Here is a 14,352-nt window from a genome sequence, read left to right as displayed (position 1 = left end):
GAAGAAATCGGAGTCGGAGATCTCTTACCGAAGCCACAGAGGTGTCCCCAGAGAACCCCAACTCCCCGGGTGAGCTTCTCTGAATTCCCACGCTGCCCTGGCAACAGCGCAGGTGTGTCACGGAGCCTCGGAGATGGGCTCAGTGTAAACAGAGAGCCCCGCGCAGCCGAAGGTCCTCTGAGATGAGATTCTCACTTTATCAGAAAGCCAGGGACCCCTCAGTCCCTGCGTCCAAATTTAGCAGAACAGCTATGAAGCAGTAAAAAGGCCTTCAGCCTCCATGTCCTCTGATCTCCAGGTTGCTGACCACCAGCCCTGAGGGAAGGTACCCGGCCACGACCTCCCGGCTCTGGCAAGGCCCCTCACGGCCACAGAGGAAAGTGCGTCGGTGCCATCCACACACAACGCATCTTGTTTGTGGCAACAGCAGAAAGAGGTAACTTCCCCGTTTCTATTCCGCGGCAGCTCCACGTGGAGCAGGCCGAGGGAGTCCTGCTGACCTTCCCAGAGGCACTGGCTGTCGCTCAGCTGGGCTGGCGTGGTCGAGAAGAGCCCTTCCCCGGGGACACTCCCAACACCCCCCGGGACGTGACCTGCCCGTTCCCCTCCCGTCTCCACGATGCCCGCATAGCAGCAGGCCAGGGAGAGCAGAGGGCAAGCGCCCACGGGCCGAGGGCAGGCGTCACTCACCGCAGATAGAAGAGCACATAGGCCTGCTGGTTCAGAACCACCTTGATGTTGCTGGAATGCACCAAGGAATCGTTCATCTGGTACCACTGTCCGTTGCTTGCCTGCAGCAGCACGGGCACAGGAGAAAACAAAATGGGACGATCAGCATGCGTCCCATAATCCTTAGTCTTTAAAGAAAGAAATAAAAAATCTGCGGAGAAATGCCGCATCTCTCCACGTGCTAAGTGAGCAGCAGAACGTCTCACGCTCACCCCGCTCTGAATGGGACCACGAAGTGCGCTTTGAACCCCTGTTCCTTCCTGGTGCCCCAACAGCTGTGAGCTTTCCCCTTGAAGGGTATTTCAGGTCTGCATGGCCCAGCATCTCCCACCAATATCCCCGGGCTCCAGCATCGGGCCCCAGAAGCAGCCCTCTCCGGCGTCCCATCCGAGGACAGGGCGCTGCAGCTCCTGGTGGGACGGGCTTTAAAGACATCCTTGCCCCCCGTTCCCTGGTGCCACAACGGGCCCCCGCACACGGTGACACGGAGGCCACGTCTGGAACCGCCCGCACGTGGGACCGCTGACCTTCACGTAGCAGTAGTAGTGGCCGGCGTGGCAGCTGTAGCCTGAGTGGACCAGGACCGCGTACAGCCCGTACATGACAGGCTCCCCACTGCTCTGGGACATATAGGGACGGATGTTCAGGAACTCCGGGTAGCCCACATCCTGCAGGAAAGCCAAGGATAAGGCAATGAAAATTCATCCGTGGGGGAAAGAGTCGATTCACCCACTCCAGCCACATAAAATGCACGACTCCTCGGCTGGGCTTGGATCATCTGGGGGCAATGCAACCCGGCCTGTGGCAACGCTGCACTAAGAAGCCCCCTGGTCAGAGGTTAAAGAACAGGAGGCAACCAGCCAGCCAACCCACTGCCGTGAAACCCTATTTTATTGTCCCATGAAGAGCTGCATGACCTACTCCTTCTGGGCTCCACACCCACGGCCACTGTCGCCCTCTGCAGGCCCCACGGTAAGGTGAGAGGAACAGCTCAGGCCCTCCCTACCACTTAAGGAACAGGAAGGCAACGCCCAGGTCTGGGTCTTCAGAGAAAAAGGCGTTCAGTCCACGGAGCCAACAGTCACGGGAAGTCAGAACTAAAGCTGCGTGGGTTGGGACAAAGGTCATGCCAGAGTTTACTTCTAAATTTGGCAATTTTTCCGGCCCCTGAGTGGCTCAATTAAGTGTCTACCTTCAGCTCAGGTGAGGATTCCAAAGTTCTAGGACTGAGTTCTGCATCGGGCTCCCCACTCAGCGGGGAGTCTGCTTCTCCCTCTGAGTCTCTCCCCTTCGTGCTCTCTCTCACACTCGATAGACAGATAAATAAATAAAATCTAAAAACAAATAAACAAACAAACAAAAAACCCCAAGAAACAAAAAACAAAATCCTGACAATTTTCAAAGAGAAGTATTTTCTTTTTTTGCTTTGTTTTTGTTTTTTCTTTGAAAGATTTTATTTATTTATTTGACAGAGAGAGAGAGATCACAAGTAGGCGGAGAGGCAGGCAGAGAGAGGGGGGAAGAGGCTCCCTGCTGAGCAGAGAGCCCGACGTGGGGCTTCATCCCAGGACCCTGGGACCATGTCCCGAGCCGAAGGCAGAGGCTTAATCCACTGAGCCACCCAGGTGCCCCAGGAAGTATTTTCAAATATTATTTTCGAATGGTAAGAGATTTACCTTCATTTCTGTCTATACGCACTTTTAAAAAAAAAGATTCTTTTGAGAGAGAGAGCAAGCAAAGAGTGACAAAGAAGAGGGAGAGAGAAATTTCAGCACATTCCTTGCTGAGCTCAGAGCCCGGTGCAGAGCTTGATCTCAAGACCCTCAGATCACAACCTGAGCAGGAAATAGTCTGATGCTTTACTGAGCCACCCAGGCACCGTACACATTCTGACTTTTTAAAAATAAAGTCTAGGGGTGACTGAGTGGCTCAGTGAAGTGTCTGTTTCAGTTCAGGTCATGATCTCAGGGTCCTGGGATCGAGCCCCACATCGGGCTCCCTGCTCAGCAGGGAGCCTGTTTCTCCCTCTGCCTCACCAACTGCTCCCCATCAAACAAAATCTTTAAAATAAATAAATAGTGTAATTTACGTAAACTGCAGGGCTCTTAGGCGTGCAGCTGGAGGAGTACCGCATGAACGTAACCCATAACCCATCAGGACACAGACATCAACCCAGAAAACTCCCTCGCGCTGCAGAATGGCCCCAACTCAGATACCCACGGCTGTGATTTCTGCCATCACTGATCAGCTCTGCCTGTTCTCAGCTTCACACCCGGACACACAGAGTATGTACTGTGCTGTCTGGCTTCTTTAGGCCCATACAGCATCTGTGGTACTGACCCTACGCACCTTCCTCCTTCCAGTGACAAACTGGAAGTCTCGAAAGCCAATATATACAAGATCACGAACCCCAGTGTAGTCTCGCCACATACAGGACGCCAAAACCAGCTTCTCAAACTGTTCCCACGGAAAACTAGTTCCAGGGGAGGTCAAGGTGAAAGCAGAGCGATCTCACTGAGCACTGACAGCGTCCCACGGACTCCCTGATGCACTGCACACATGGTAGGATTTACGCACGTCCACTGTTAGTGAAACGAATACATAAATGGACCCCACACAGTTAACTTCAGAAAATTCTTCACAAGAGGCACATGGATGGTTCAGTTGGTTGAGCATCTGACTTCAGCTCAGGTCATGATCCTGGGGTATTCCTGGGATTGACCCCTGTGTCGAGCTCCCTGCTTGGACAAGAGTCTGCTTCTTCCTCTGTCACCCTCCCCTCCCCTGATTTGTGTGTGCCCACTTGCTCTCTCTCTCTTAAATAAAATCTTAAAACAAAAACAACACCTTGACAATAAAGCTCCCTCCTCCTAGAGATTCAAAATACAGCACAGATTATTAATAAAGGCTCTGAGAAGGCCTGCAGTTAAAAAAGGCCCTTGAGCTTGGCAGTTCCCAAACCCTGGTGAGCACAGACTGCTTTCTTTTTTTTTTTTTTTTTTTTTAAAGATTTTATTTATTCATTTGACACAGAGAGAGAGATCACAAGTAGGCAGAGCAGCAGGCAGAGAGAGGAGGAAGCAGGCTCCCCGCTGAGCAGAGCGCTCCATGCGGGGCTCCATCCCAGGACCCTGAGATCATGACCCGAACCAAACGCAGAGGCTTAACCCACTAAGCCACCCAGGTGCCCCACAGACTGCTTTCAAAGTACAGCACAGTTTAAGTACAAAACACAGTACCTTGTAAACATACAGCACAAACATTCTGCAGAAACCAGCGTGGGAAATGCTGATGTAAGCAAGCCCCCGCCACCGCCAGTGAGGAAGTGGAGGCTCTGACAGGTGCCCTGCCCCAAACCATCTAAGTCAGTTCTAACCACTTTTATGATAGGACATCTTCTATCAAAACACCGTTGTGCAGGGCACCTGGTGGGCTCAGTTGGGACAGCGTCGGACTCTTGATCTCAGGGTTGTGAGTTCAAGCCCCATGCTGGGGGTCGAGTGATGACTTAAAAAAAAATAAAGGGGCGCCTGGGTGGCTCAGTGCGTTAAGCCTCTGCCTTTGGCTCAGGTCATGATCTCAGGGTCCTGGGATCGAGTCCTGCATTGGGCTCTCTGCTTGGCAGGGAATCTGCTTCCTCCTCTCTCTCTGCCTGCCTCTCTGCCTACTTGTGATCTCTCTCGGTCAAATAAATAAATAAATAAAATCTTTAAAAAAAAAAAAAAAAAAGCCTGCTTCTCCCTCTCCCTCTCCCCCTGCCTCTCTGTCAAATAAATAAATAAGGTCTTAAAAAAAATAAAAGTAAAATAAATAAAATGCCATTGTACTGAAGTAAGTTTTGGCTCCACCTTCCACAAAAGGCCACAGTGTACAACTGCATCTATGTTCACCACAGAACAGCACATGGTAGAGGAGCGCCCCACAGTGCAGGGTTCGTGCTCATTCTTAAGCAAACCGTGAGTTGGTGTGTTGGGAACATGCCACACATATGCAGAGGCTGGGAAAAAGAACCTAGTTAAGACAGTGGTTCTTGGGGAGCATGGGGGGGCTCCATCGTTAAGTGTCTGCTTTTGGCTCAGGTCATGTTCCCAGGGTCCTGGAATGAAGTCCCACATTGGCTCCCTGCTCGGTGAGCCTGCCTCTCCTTCTGCCTGCTGCTCCCCCTGCTTGTGTGCACTCTCTCTCTGTCAAATAAATAAAATCTCTAGAATAAAGAAAAAAAAAAAAAGTGGTTCTTGAACTTGACTGTGCGTGACAACCAGTTAGGGACTCTGTGAACACACAGGCTCTTGAGCCCTGTCTTCAGAGATTTTCAGGCACTGGCTCTGGGCGGTGCTGGGGCGACTAGACACCAGGGCCAAGGCTCACCTTCGTGATCTTCCCCCCACTGAAGTTGGCGAAGCGCTTGAGCGAGAGGGTTAAGACGTTGGACGTCCTGTGGATGGTGAAGCGCTTGCTGGCTGGGACCTTCTTCTTGCACCTGTGAGGAGGGCGTGTGGGAAAGGCGTCGGCCGGCGATCCGAGGAACGCGGTCGTCATGAGCCCACAGCGGCGACACCTGCTGTTGGCACAGGGCTCCCCGGCTGAGGGGCGCGCCCTGTGCATCCCCAGACACAACCCCTATGACCTAAGCAAAGGACAGAGGCGCAGGGACCCAAGGACCTGGGGGGAGCAGGACGGCGCAGAGCAACAAGGAAGCTCTTCCCCACAGAACACACTCGGTCCGGCACCCGGGTAGCAGCCCCGGGAGACCGCAGGGGCACCGGAGCGCGTTTGGCAGAGCGAAAGCACCAGGAGTGACAGGGGCGACCCGGGGTGGGGCAGGGACAAAGGAGAGCACACAGCCTCTAGGGCTAGAAAGACGGATTTCGTGCAGGGGAACAGTGTTTTGGCGCGGGATGATAAATCTGAGAAGTGCAACTAAGGAAACTATTCTCCAGCGGCTGCAGCTTCCGAATGAGCCGTTTGCTCACGGGAAGCCTGCGCAGCCCTCAGGAGACCCGGGCCCCGAAGGCAGCTCTCCCTGGGGACGCAGCACGGCAGAGCGGCTGGAGCGCACGGCACGGCCACATACGGTCGCCTACCACGCTGGGCCTGACGTCCCCGGGAGGGCGCTCCTGGTGCAGCGCACGGGCGACATACACGGACGTGCTCGAGCAACGCTGCAGCTACCTGTGCCCCGTGCCCGCCAGGCCTTCTGCATGAGGACCTACGCTCCGCCCTGGGGACCGGATGGCGGCCCGAGAAGGGGGGGCCCGGCCGCGGGAGGGTCAGGCGGGCTCCCGTGCTCCCAACGGCAGGCTTGCTTTGCTGGGGCAAAAGGAGACTTACTTGGCGCACATATAGGCGTTCTCTCCACTCAGGACATCTGGCTTCACGAAGAGTTCCAGAGCGCGCACGATGTTAGCGGCTTGCTGGGAGGACATGGACGGGGGCCGCGTCAACCGGGGGAGGCAGCGGACTCCGAACAGGCCAAGTGTAAGGTCTTTTCCAGGCTGAGGCAGCAAACCCCAGCAAGCGGCCGCACCCAAGCCGGCCCACCGGCTCCCCGGGTGCCAAGGCCCCCGCCCCGGCTGCAGCCACACAGGGCTGGAACGGGATGGGGACTGGCCTCGCCACGGCCCCCATGCGAGCAGCTCTGTGTCCTGCCCCCACGGTACGCTCGTGCCTCGGGACACGGAGCTGCACTTTATCTTCCTGTGTGAATGTGCACAGGGAAAAGGCTAGAAATCCACACGCAAAAATGGTGGCCCCTACCTTAAGGCAGGAGGAGTTGCAGTATGTCCTTATCTGCCCGGTGAACATGCCCTCACTGGCTCCCCTCGCCCCCCAGCCTCCCTGGCCAAGGACAAACACGACAGGGCGGAGCAGTGGTCCGTACCCGGATCTCCAGTGCGACGTCCAGGTAGGGGTCGTATGTGTCCGAGACGCTCTTGCACACCGAGCACTTCACTGCAACAGCACACGGAGGTGGTGGGGCGGCTGCAGGTGCCCCCCGTGCACCACCCGCCGTGTCCCCGAGACTCAGCCTGTCCCTCGTGAACCCCGCTATCTGGGGAGCAGGCTCGCTGACAACCAGAGTCTGTCAAACCCAGCGCCTCACTGCCCAGCGCAGTGTTGGACCTCCGTCACCACCCTGACCGTGGCCTTGGCTGCTCCGAGTCCCCAGCTGAAGGGTAACGGCCATCCACGAAGAACTAAGGAACTCAGAGAAAAAATAACGCCACCCTCTTCTACCAATGCGGGACATTCTGCTCCAAACCTCCCTGGAACAGCGACCCACGGGCAGGGGTGCATTTTAGAGGAGGCTGGGGCCAGCGTGGCTACCCCAGGTCTGCCCGCCAGGAAGGGACTCCACCTGGCCACGGACTCCCTGTCTTCCTGGTTCATGTTCTTATCTTCGACAAAGGGGTAGAGAAAATGCCGTCACTTACCACGGGATCTGAGATAGCCTCCAAAAATTTGATGGACCAAAGTAGTCGCCTGTGTTTGACGATCCAACCTGGAAAGGAAGCCACAGCCTTCAGGAGAAAGACAGGAGGCAGCCCCCCGCCCCTTTCACCCCCAGCCCAGCTCGCCCCTGGGGAATGCCCCACACAAGCATGGGTCTGATGCGCTCGCCCTGGCTCTGGGCAGGACCCCATCGTGCCACACGGCTCTGATGGGCCCGGCCCACCCCCCCACACCACTTCAGACGTCCGAGACCCTCACCCTCTCCGCAGGCTCCTCGCTCCCCACTGCACGGGAACGAGTGGTCGGAGAAACGCACCTAGTGCACCGAGTCTCGATGACCCGGTGACCCCGTCACCTGGAACGCACCCCTGTCCCCCAGCGCTCCCCACCTCAGTCCTGCCGTCAGCCCCTCTCCTGGCTGCCGTCACACACCCGAGCCTCTTATCTGAAGAGAGGAGCGAGCAGGGACAAACCCCCACCTCTGTATCTTTCAGCGGGATAGGAGCGGTCACGGCGAGGGCTCCAGGGTCAGGCCGGCCTCTACTCAAACCCCCAGCCCCATTTACCAGCCAGGATCTGAGGCCGCCCTAGGCCTCGGCTACTGCTCAGCTGCCTCACAGACCCGCGAAACCAAGCACCCCCACCGCACAGCTCTTCGTGTGACGAAGGTTCTGCGAACACCACCCTGTCTCTAGCCTCCACTCCTGGTATCTGCCTGTGACCCACGGAATCCAGCTCGGACTCACTCCTCAGAAACCGTCCCCCTCAGAGTCTCCTCTGGGACATAAATCCAGTAGACCGTAGTCTTTGTGCTGGAACACGACAGCCCTGGACAGAGCAGCTGGTCCCTCCCGGGCACGCTCCCCTCTCTGCCAGGGCCCCCTGAGCCCCCAGCTTTGCAGATGCCGCTCCTGAGTGCTGACTCCCGGGCCTGGCCGGCACTCAGCACTGCTGCCTCCCAGCACTCCTCCCCAGCCTGTGCGTGAACCATGGTGCCCTGCACCGGGCTTCCCCTGCAGTGTGTGGGACTGGCCACGGGACCAGTCACGGGACCAGGCACGACAGTGCAGCCCAGATTCCAGGAGCTCACGGATGAGGGGGCTGCACATGGTGGGGGACCCGCATGAGAACATACTGCCATTCTGCAAAATTAGAAAGTAAGAAACCAACTGCCACCATGTATTTTTACTGCCGTTTGTCAAGAGGAGTTTTTTTTTTTTTTTTTAAGATTTTACTTATTTATTTGAAAGAGAGAGAGCAAGCACACAAGCAGAGGGAGAAGCAGGCTCCCTGCTGAGCAAGGAGCCCGATGCAGGACTCGATCCCAGGACCCCAGGATCATGACCTGAGCTGAAGGCAGAAGCTTAATTGACTGAGCCACCCAGGTGTCCCAAGAGGAGGACCATTTTCACTCCCCAAATCATCGTGGACATGACCTCAGCACAAACCGGAAGCTTGCTTGTGGCCCGCCACGTGTGATGGCGGCTGCTGAAATCCAGGTGGCCCCGAGCAGGCCTGGCCCGGCCGTGAGAACAGGAGGAGCAAACCATCACACAGAACCCCATCTCGGGACCCCGAGGCAGAGCAAACTCCAAGCTCAAACCAGCCGTCAGGAGGAAAAAAGCCGGATTCCAGAAAGCTGCCTTCAGCAGACCCACGGGAGCCCTGCTGGATGGAGATGCAGGCTGGTCTCGGGAACACCGAGGGAGAGACCAGGGACTAAAGGCAGCCCTAGAGTCACCCAGAAACCCCGGCAGAAGGAGGAGCCTGCCGGGTCCTAAGACACAGGCCATGCCAAGGGCTGTCCAGTGCTTAGCCTCCGGGACACGAGGCACCCTGGATCGAGACCCACGCAAACCACTGGAGCCAGGGGTGGTGCCGAAGCGGTCTCAGTCCCGCCCAGGCACCGGCGGAGGAAGACGAGAGCAAGAGTCACAGACCCCAACTGTGAGGACCAGCCCCCGGAAGCAAGCACCAGGCAGACAGAAAGAGCAAGATGCGATCCCCAGCTCACCTAAAAACCCTCAAACAGGTGTCCAGGGAGAAAAAGACCGGCATGACAAGTTTCGCAGATGGAGAAAGCGAACGAACGTGGGGCCGTGACGAAATCACGCTGGGAACGAAGTGGGAAGGTGAGGGGCCCAGGTGAGAAGAGGTTCAAGTGGGCGCGGGGGAGGGCGCGATGAGGCAGAAAGCAGCCGGAGGGGAGGTCGAGAACAACCAGGCCGCCGGGGAGAAGGCGGTCCTGTAGGAGACCCCCGTGACTGGAGGCCCTGACGCAGGCCTCTAACACCGAGCCGATACTGTCACGTGCTCCGGAGGGGACAAGGCTCTGACAACTGCGAGTGTCCCCGCTGAGGACAGGATGCAGGGCGCACACCCCACCGGGGAAACCGCACCCGGGGGCACGACACACGGATGCACGACGTCTGCCCCATTTACCGTCGTGCGCTCTCGAGCCACGACACTCAAACTGAGCTGAACCAAGTGACAGCGCTTGGCGCTTGGCTGGCAGAAACGGTTTCTGCGCTCATGATGCCTGAGTCCTCGGGGCCACAGGTGCAGCCTCTCGTTGTCCCTGGTCAGGTGTCTACCAAACCGACCGACGACGGTCAGCTCTAAAGATGCTCCGAGAGAAATCCTTGGGCTTTAAACAGTGAACGAAGATCCTGAATCGTCTCAGTAAGGTCCTTGCAAGGTCAAGAGAGGGCCCGGCCTCGGGCTTCCGGAGCCCCGCATCCCCAGCCCAGGTCCACCCAGCCCGGGGTTACTGAATGCGGGAAACACTGAAGCAAAGCTGGGGACGAACGCGGGAGGAGAACACAGTAAGCTAAGAGGTAAAGCACCTACGAGGCAGGCGGAGACGGAAGGATGGAGGTGCCGGGCCCCCAAACACTGACACACAGAACCACGGTCCAGAGAAGAGCAAGGCCATGCGCAAGCGTGCGTGGAGAGGCATTACTGGGTCGGAGATCCACGTCTTCCGAGCTGCGGCAGCTAAGACACAACTGCACAAAGGGAAACCGGAGAGAGGGAGAAACACGGCCCATGTGCCCTCATTGTAAGCCTCAGCATCACGGCCGGGCCAAGACCCAACTCCAGTCATCACAACAGATGCAGAGGGCTGAACTCGCCTACGAATGAAACAGGCTTTCAACAAAGATGGGACCGTGTGGGTATGTGACCACAGCCGCGTCTACCGAGAAAAAGCTCCAGGAGGCCCAAGGAGGCGGGCACCTGCCAGAGAGAGGACACCAAACACCGGCCCAGCGCAGAGACCGAGGCGGAGGCAGCGAGCACGCCGGGGCAGGCGGCCGGGCACCCGACCACCCGCCGACGCAGAGCACACCGGGGCAGGCCCCGCGCGCACGGGTCACAGGGCCGGCACGAGCGAGGCCCGCGAAGCAGAAACAGCATGAATGTGCTCTGCCCACACGTCCATCTAGTCTCAGACAGAACCGAAAGGAAAGTCACTTCCACCTGCACATCAAACTGGCTCGTTCAGCTGACACGACTCCTACTTTTTCTCACTTCACGAAGAGCAGCAACGCCTTTCTCGCGGACGGGTATGCGGAAAGCGTCCCACAACCCCCTGCACGGGGGCCTGGCTGTGCCTGGCTCACCTGACGTCAGCCATGCGCATCCTTCCGCCAACACCTGGCCACTACTGTGCCCCGGGCCACGGAAGGCTCATAGCCACCCACCCTGCTGCCCAGACGACACACGTGGACGCCCCCCTACCACCCACAGGCCCAAACCCTGAACCTATCCGTCCTACCTAGCAACCTGGCCCGTCCCCCCAGATGCTCCCATCCCTGCAGCATCGGGGTCACAGGCTGGCGCGGTGGCACGGTCAGCTGCTGTCCTCAACCTCCCCGGTGATTCTGCCATATGACCAGGGCTGGGAGCCCCTAGGGGACGTGCTGTACCTACCTGCGTGGCAGGGAGGCCACACGCCCTCCCCACCTGCAGGCCTCCCCCGGGACCAGCCACATTCCTTACCTCCTCCCTCCCCATCTCAGCCCCACAGGGACTCCTAGCAGGCCTCCTGCGGGTAAGAGGGCAGCAGAATTCTCCTGGGAACAGCTCCCAGGATCCCTCCGCGACAGCACTTGCCACGTGACCTTGTAGACACTGGCCAGTATCTGGCTTATCCTTCCCTCTCTGAGCTTCTCCCAAGAACCCAGTCTTTCCCCTGGAAGTGCCCAGTGCGAACCCAGCGCCTGGCACGCAGGCAACATGGGCAAAGACCTCAAATCGTTAGCTAGAGCCCAGGGCGGGGAGAGGCACCTAAGGGCAGCCTCAGCGTCCATCCACCTCTAGGGACCGAAGCGGAAGAGCATGTGATCGCGATACACATCTCAGTACAGCGAGGGACAGATGCCAGAGGAACCCATGGGACGTCTTCTCAGGGTTTAAAAAGAACCGCATCACCGAGACCAGAGGTTTCCCACGATCACAGCTACTACCCGACTTTGTTGAAGGACATTCCGGATGCTTAAGCTGTTTAAGGAGCATTTCCAGGTTCCAGGACTCAGTTCTACCCCAAGCACAAGCAACAGCCCTAGAACAGGGAGCATTTTCAGCCTATTTCCTTTTGTCTGAACCCAGGCGCCAGGAGCTGCAAAAACATCCCTGACCATAACTGTTTCACGAAAGGGAAGACGTGGCAGGAAGTCAGCGACCTGTCACGTGCGTCTGTCTCTGCTTTCCCATCCGAAATGAAGACATCGTAACCAGGCAGAATGAAGCCTGTCACACACCTCCCGCCCTCCGATGTCCCCGCGCTGTCGTGAAGACGCTGGCATCCCTACCCCGACCCTGTCTCACAAGCACGAGGTGGTTTTTAAGAGAAGGAAAGAGCCCAGGACAGCAGCTGAAGGCCCTCAGAAGCACCTGCCAAAACGTTTCCCTGCAGCGAGCTGCAGGGACGGGGCTCCCCCTCGGTGCCCGCCACCGCCCCCCGTCCCGGCGCGGAGCTGCGCGGGCTGTGGGAGCGGTCCTGCACCAGAGCTTCAGCAGGCGCGGGACCTGCCTCCCCGAGAACGGGCTTTGGCTGCCTCCACGGCAGCGGGGTCTGAAGCCCCTCAGGACAGAGGAGGCACATACTTGGCGCAGCCGTTCAAACAGGCCTTCTGCATAGCGTCCACGATATACCGGAGAAACTCATGTGCATCCTCTTGGTTCCCAAAGCGGAAGTGCCGAGCAATTTCTAGAGAGAGAGAGAAGCATCAGACCAGCAGGGACGAGCTCACGCCTTCTCCCCCATCTCCCACCGCTGTGTGCTCATCGGCGACCCCCGCCGTCCCCGGGGGCCAGCAGCAAGTGAGGGAACCAAGAGCTCAGCAGGAACCATGTGTCCCAACCCCAAGCGCTCGCGGCGGGGGTTTTCTTAGGCGACCAGAGGGCCCACACTGTGCATCCTCCACAGGAAGGCACGGATGCTGCACATCAGCGGGCACTAAGGGTGGGAAAGCCTCTGTGAGCTAGTTTTCCAGGAGCCGGCACAGAGCACAGGCAGGTCACAAGGACGCCGCACAAGGTTTCAGGAACCAACTGACCTGTGTCTTCTACCAAGCAAACAGGCGTCTGTGCTAACTGGTCCTGGGACATTCGGAAAAGCCCCAGCCTCCCCCTCCTCCCTGAGACACAGCCCCCAGCTGGCCCAAGCATCCGCACCCGTTAAGGGGTCAGCGCCCCCTGCCTCCTGACCCACACCAGCCCCTCAGTCAGTACCACCACGTGCTCTGAAGTCTGTGACGGGAGGTCGTAGGACTCCTGGGGTTTGCTGCTGACTCCTCCCCACGTCCCCAGTGCCCTGCGCCCCCAGCGCCACCACAGACTCGGGCTGAGCTGCCCTCTGGTCGGGGCCAGGGGACTCTTACTTTTCAGGTCTCGGATGAAGGAGACGGGCTTGATGGCGTTGCCGCTGTTGGCGAAGGCCTGGACCATGTGGTTCTGCATGAGGCACAGCATACAGAAGCTGCCTTGGTGACCTGCGCGGCACGAGGCGGTCCTGGTTGGTCAGAGCTCCCCACTCGCTCCTGACGCCCCCGTCCAGACTGCGGTCCCCACACGCACCCCACCCCAGGCTTGTGCTACTGACCTATGCGAGCCCTCTCTGTGCGCCCTTGGTGCTAGTTCCTGATAAGAAGAGTAAGTCTGACTCTCAAAATCAGCTTATAACAACATGTCGGCCACCTTCTAACCTGTGCCACGTGGTCAGTAAGTGAGAATGTTCTAGGGATTCCCGACAACCCTGAGTCTGCTCCTCAAACATGGAATCCCGTCCATGGTGACACAGCTCTGCCTCCGAGAGCCCAGGCGGCCAGAGCGCGCGGCCAGACTGTACAGAACAGGTGCCGGCAGAACTCGACTTACAAAGGGGGCCCAACTGAGACCACAGGCCGCGGCCTGCCAGCCCCTGCCACATCCGAAACTCTGTTGCTGCTTGGGCAGCAGGCTGGAGATCGGTACCTTCTAACATTTATTACAAATTAAGAGATCTTTTATGCACAAAGCACAAAGCCTGTACCACTCAGATCCAGTTGAGGTATCTTCAAAGTAAAATGCCGCTGTCACAGTGACGTCCCCTCCATCACACTGCCAGGAGTCTCTCGCTGGAGGAACCACTAACCTCAGTGGGTCCCGACTGCTCCCGTTAACGTAGTTCCTACACATGTGTAGACCCACATGCAGCAGGTGTGGGTAAGCTTGCTTTGCACAAACTACACCACGTGGTATGTAGTGGTCAGTGGTCCTAACGCAGCTCTGGGCCCTTCACATAGACTAGAACTTCTCACCCAACGGAGAAACCACAGTTCACGTACGTGTTCCTGCTGACACACACGGATCCTTCTGTGTTCCTGCTATCACAGACAATCCTGCACCCGTCTCGGTGTCCAACCTTCTCGAAGGCATAAACTCACCAAAGACTTCTGGGTCCAAGGGCAAACCCACGATCAGTGCGGTCTCAGATACACTCCAGTACTGCCCAAGCAGACCCGGTCGTAACACAAAATGCACCAGCTGTCCTCCCCGTGCAATAGCTCTCCTCACCCAGGTACTTCGACCCACTCCAAGTCAGTAACAAAGCAGCCTGCAGTCTGTGCTCTTTAGAAACAGAACATAGCTTGGGCTGGCAAAGATGTGGAGGGATAGGGACCACTC

General features: G+C 57.7%; 1 protein-coding gene across 4 annotated transcripts in view; it reads right to left on the bottom strand.

Annotated features, from left to right (window-relative positions):
* USP36 (ubiquitin specific peptidase 36) overlaps positions 1 to 14,352 on the bottom strand; it is a 38,304-nt gene that overhangs the window by 12,813 nt on the left and 11,139 nt on the right. For 3 of the 4 annotated variants that reach the window (XM_059378390.1, XM_059378388.1, XM_059378391.1), the window contains exons 5-12: positions 13,068 to 13,178; positions 12,292 to 12,394; positions 7,164 to 7,231; positions 6,611 to 6,681; positions 6,061 to 6,143; positions 5,098 to 5,209; positions 1,257 to 1,397; positions 691 to 791 (exon numbers count right to left, since the gene is read on the bottom strand). In XM_059378390.1, the coding sequence (XP_059234373.1) occupies positions 691 to 791; positions 1,257 to 1,397; positions 5,098 to 5,209; positions 6,061 to 6,143; positions 6,611 to 6,681; positions 7,164 to 7,231; positions 12,292 to 12,394; positions 13,068 to 13,178 (790 nt within the window). The remainder of the gene's footprint in view (positions 1 to 690; positions 792 to 1,256; positions 1,398 to 5,097; positions 5,210 to 6,060; positions 6,144 to 6,610; positions 6,682 to 7,163; positions 7,232 to 12,291; positions 12,395 to 13,067; positions 13,179 to 14,352) is intronic. The other variant, XM_059378392.1, reaches the window with a different exon arrangement.

Source organism: Mustela nigripes, chromosome 16 (assembly GCF_022355385.1).
Source record: "Mustela nigripes isolate SB6536 chromosome 16, MUSNIG.SB6536, whole genome shotgun sequence".
Taxonomy (NCBI): Eukaryota; Metazoa; Chordata; class Mammalia; order Carnivora; family Mustelidae; genus Mustela; species Mustela nigripes.
The sequence above is the reverse complement of the archived record's forward strand: the minus strand, read 5'-3'. Positions and strand labels throughout refer to the sequence as shown.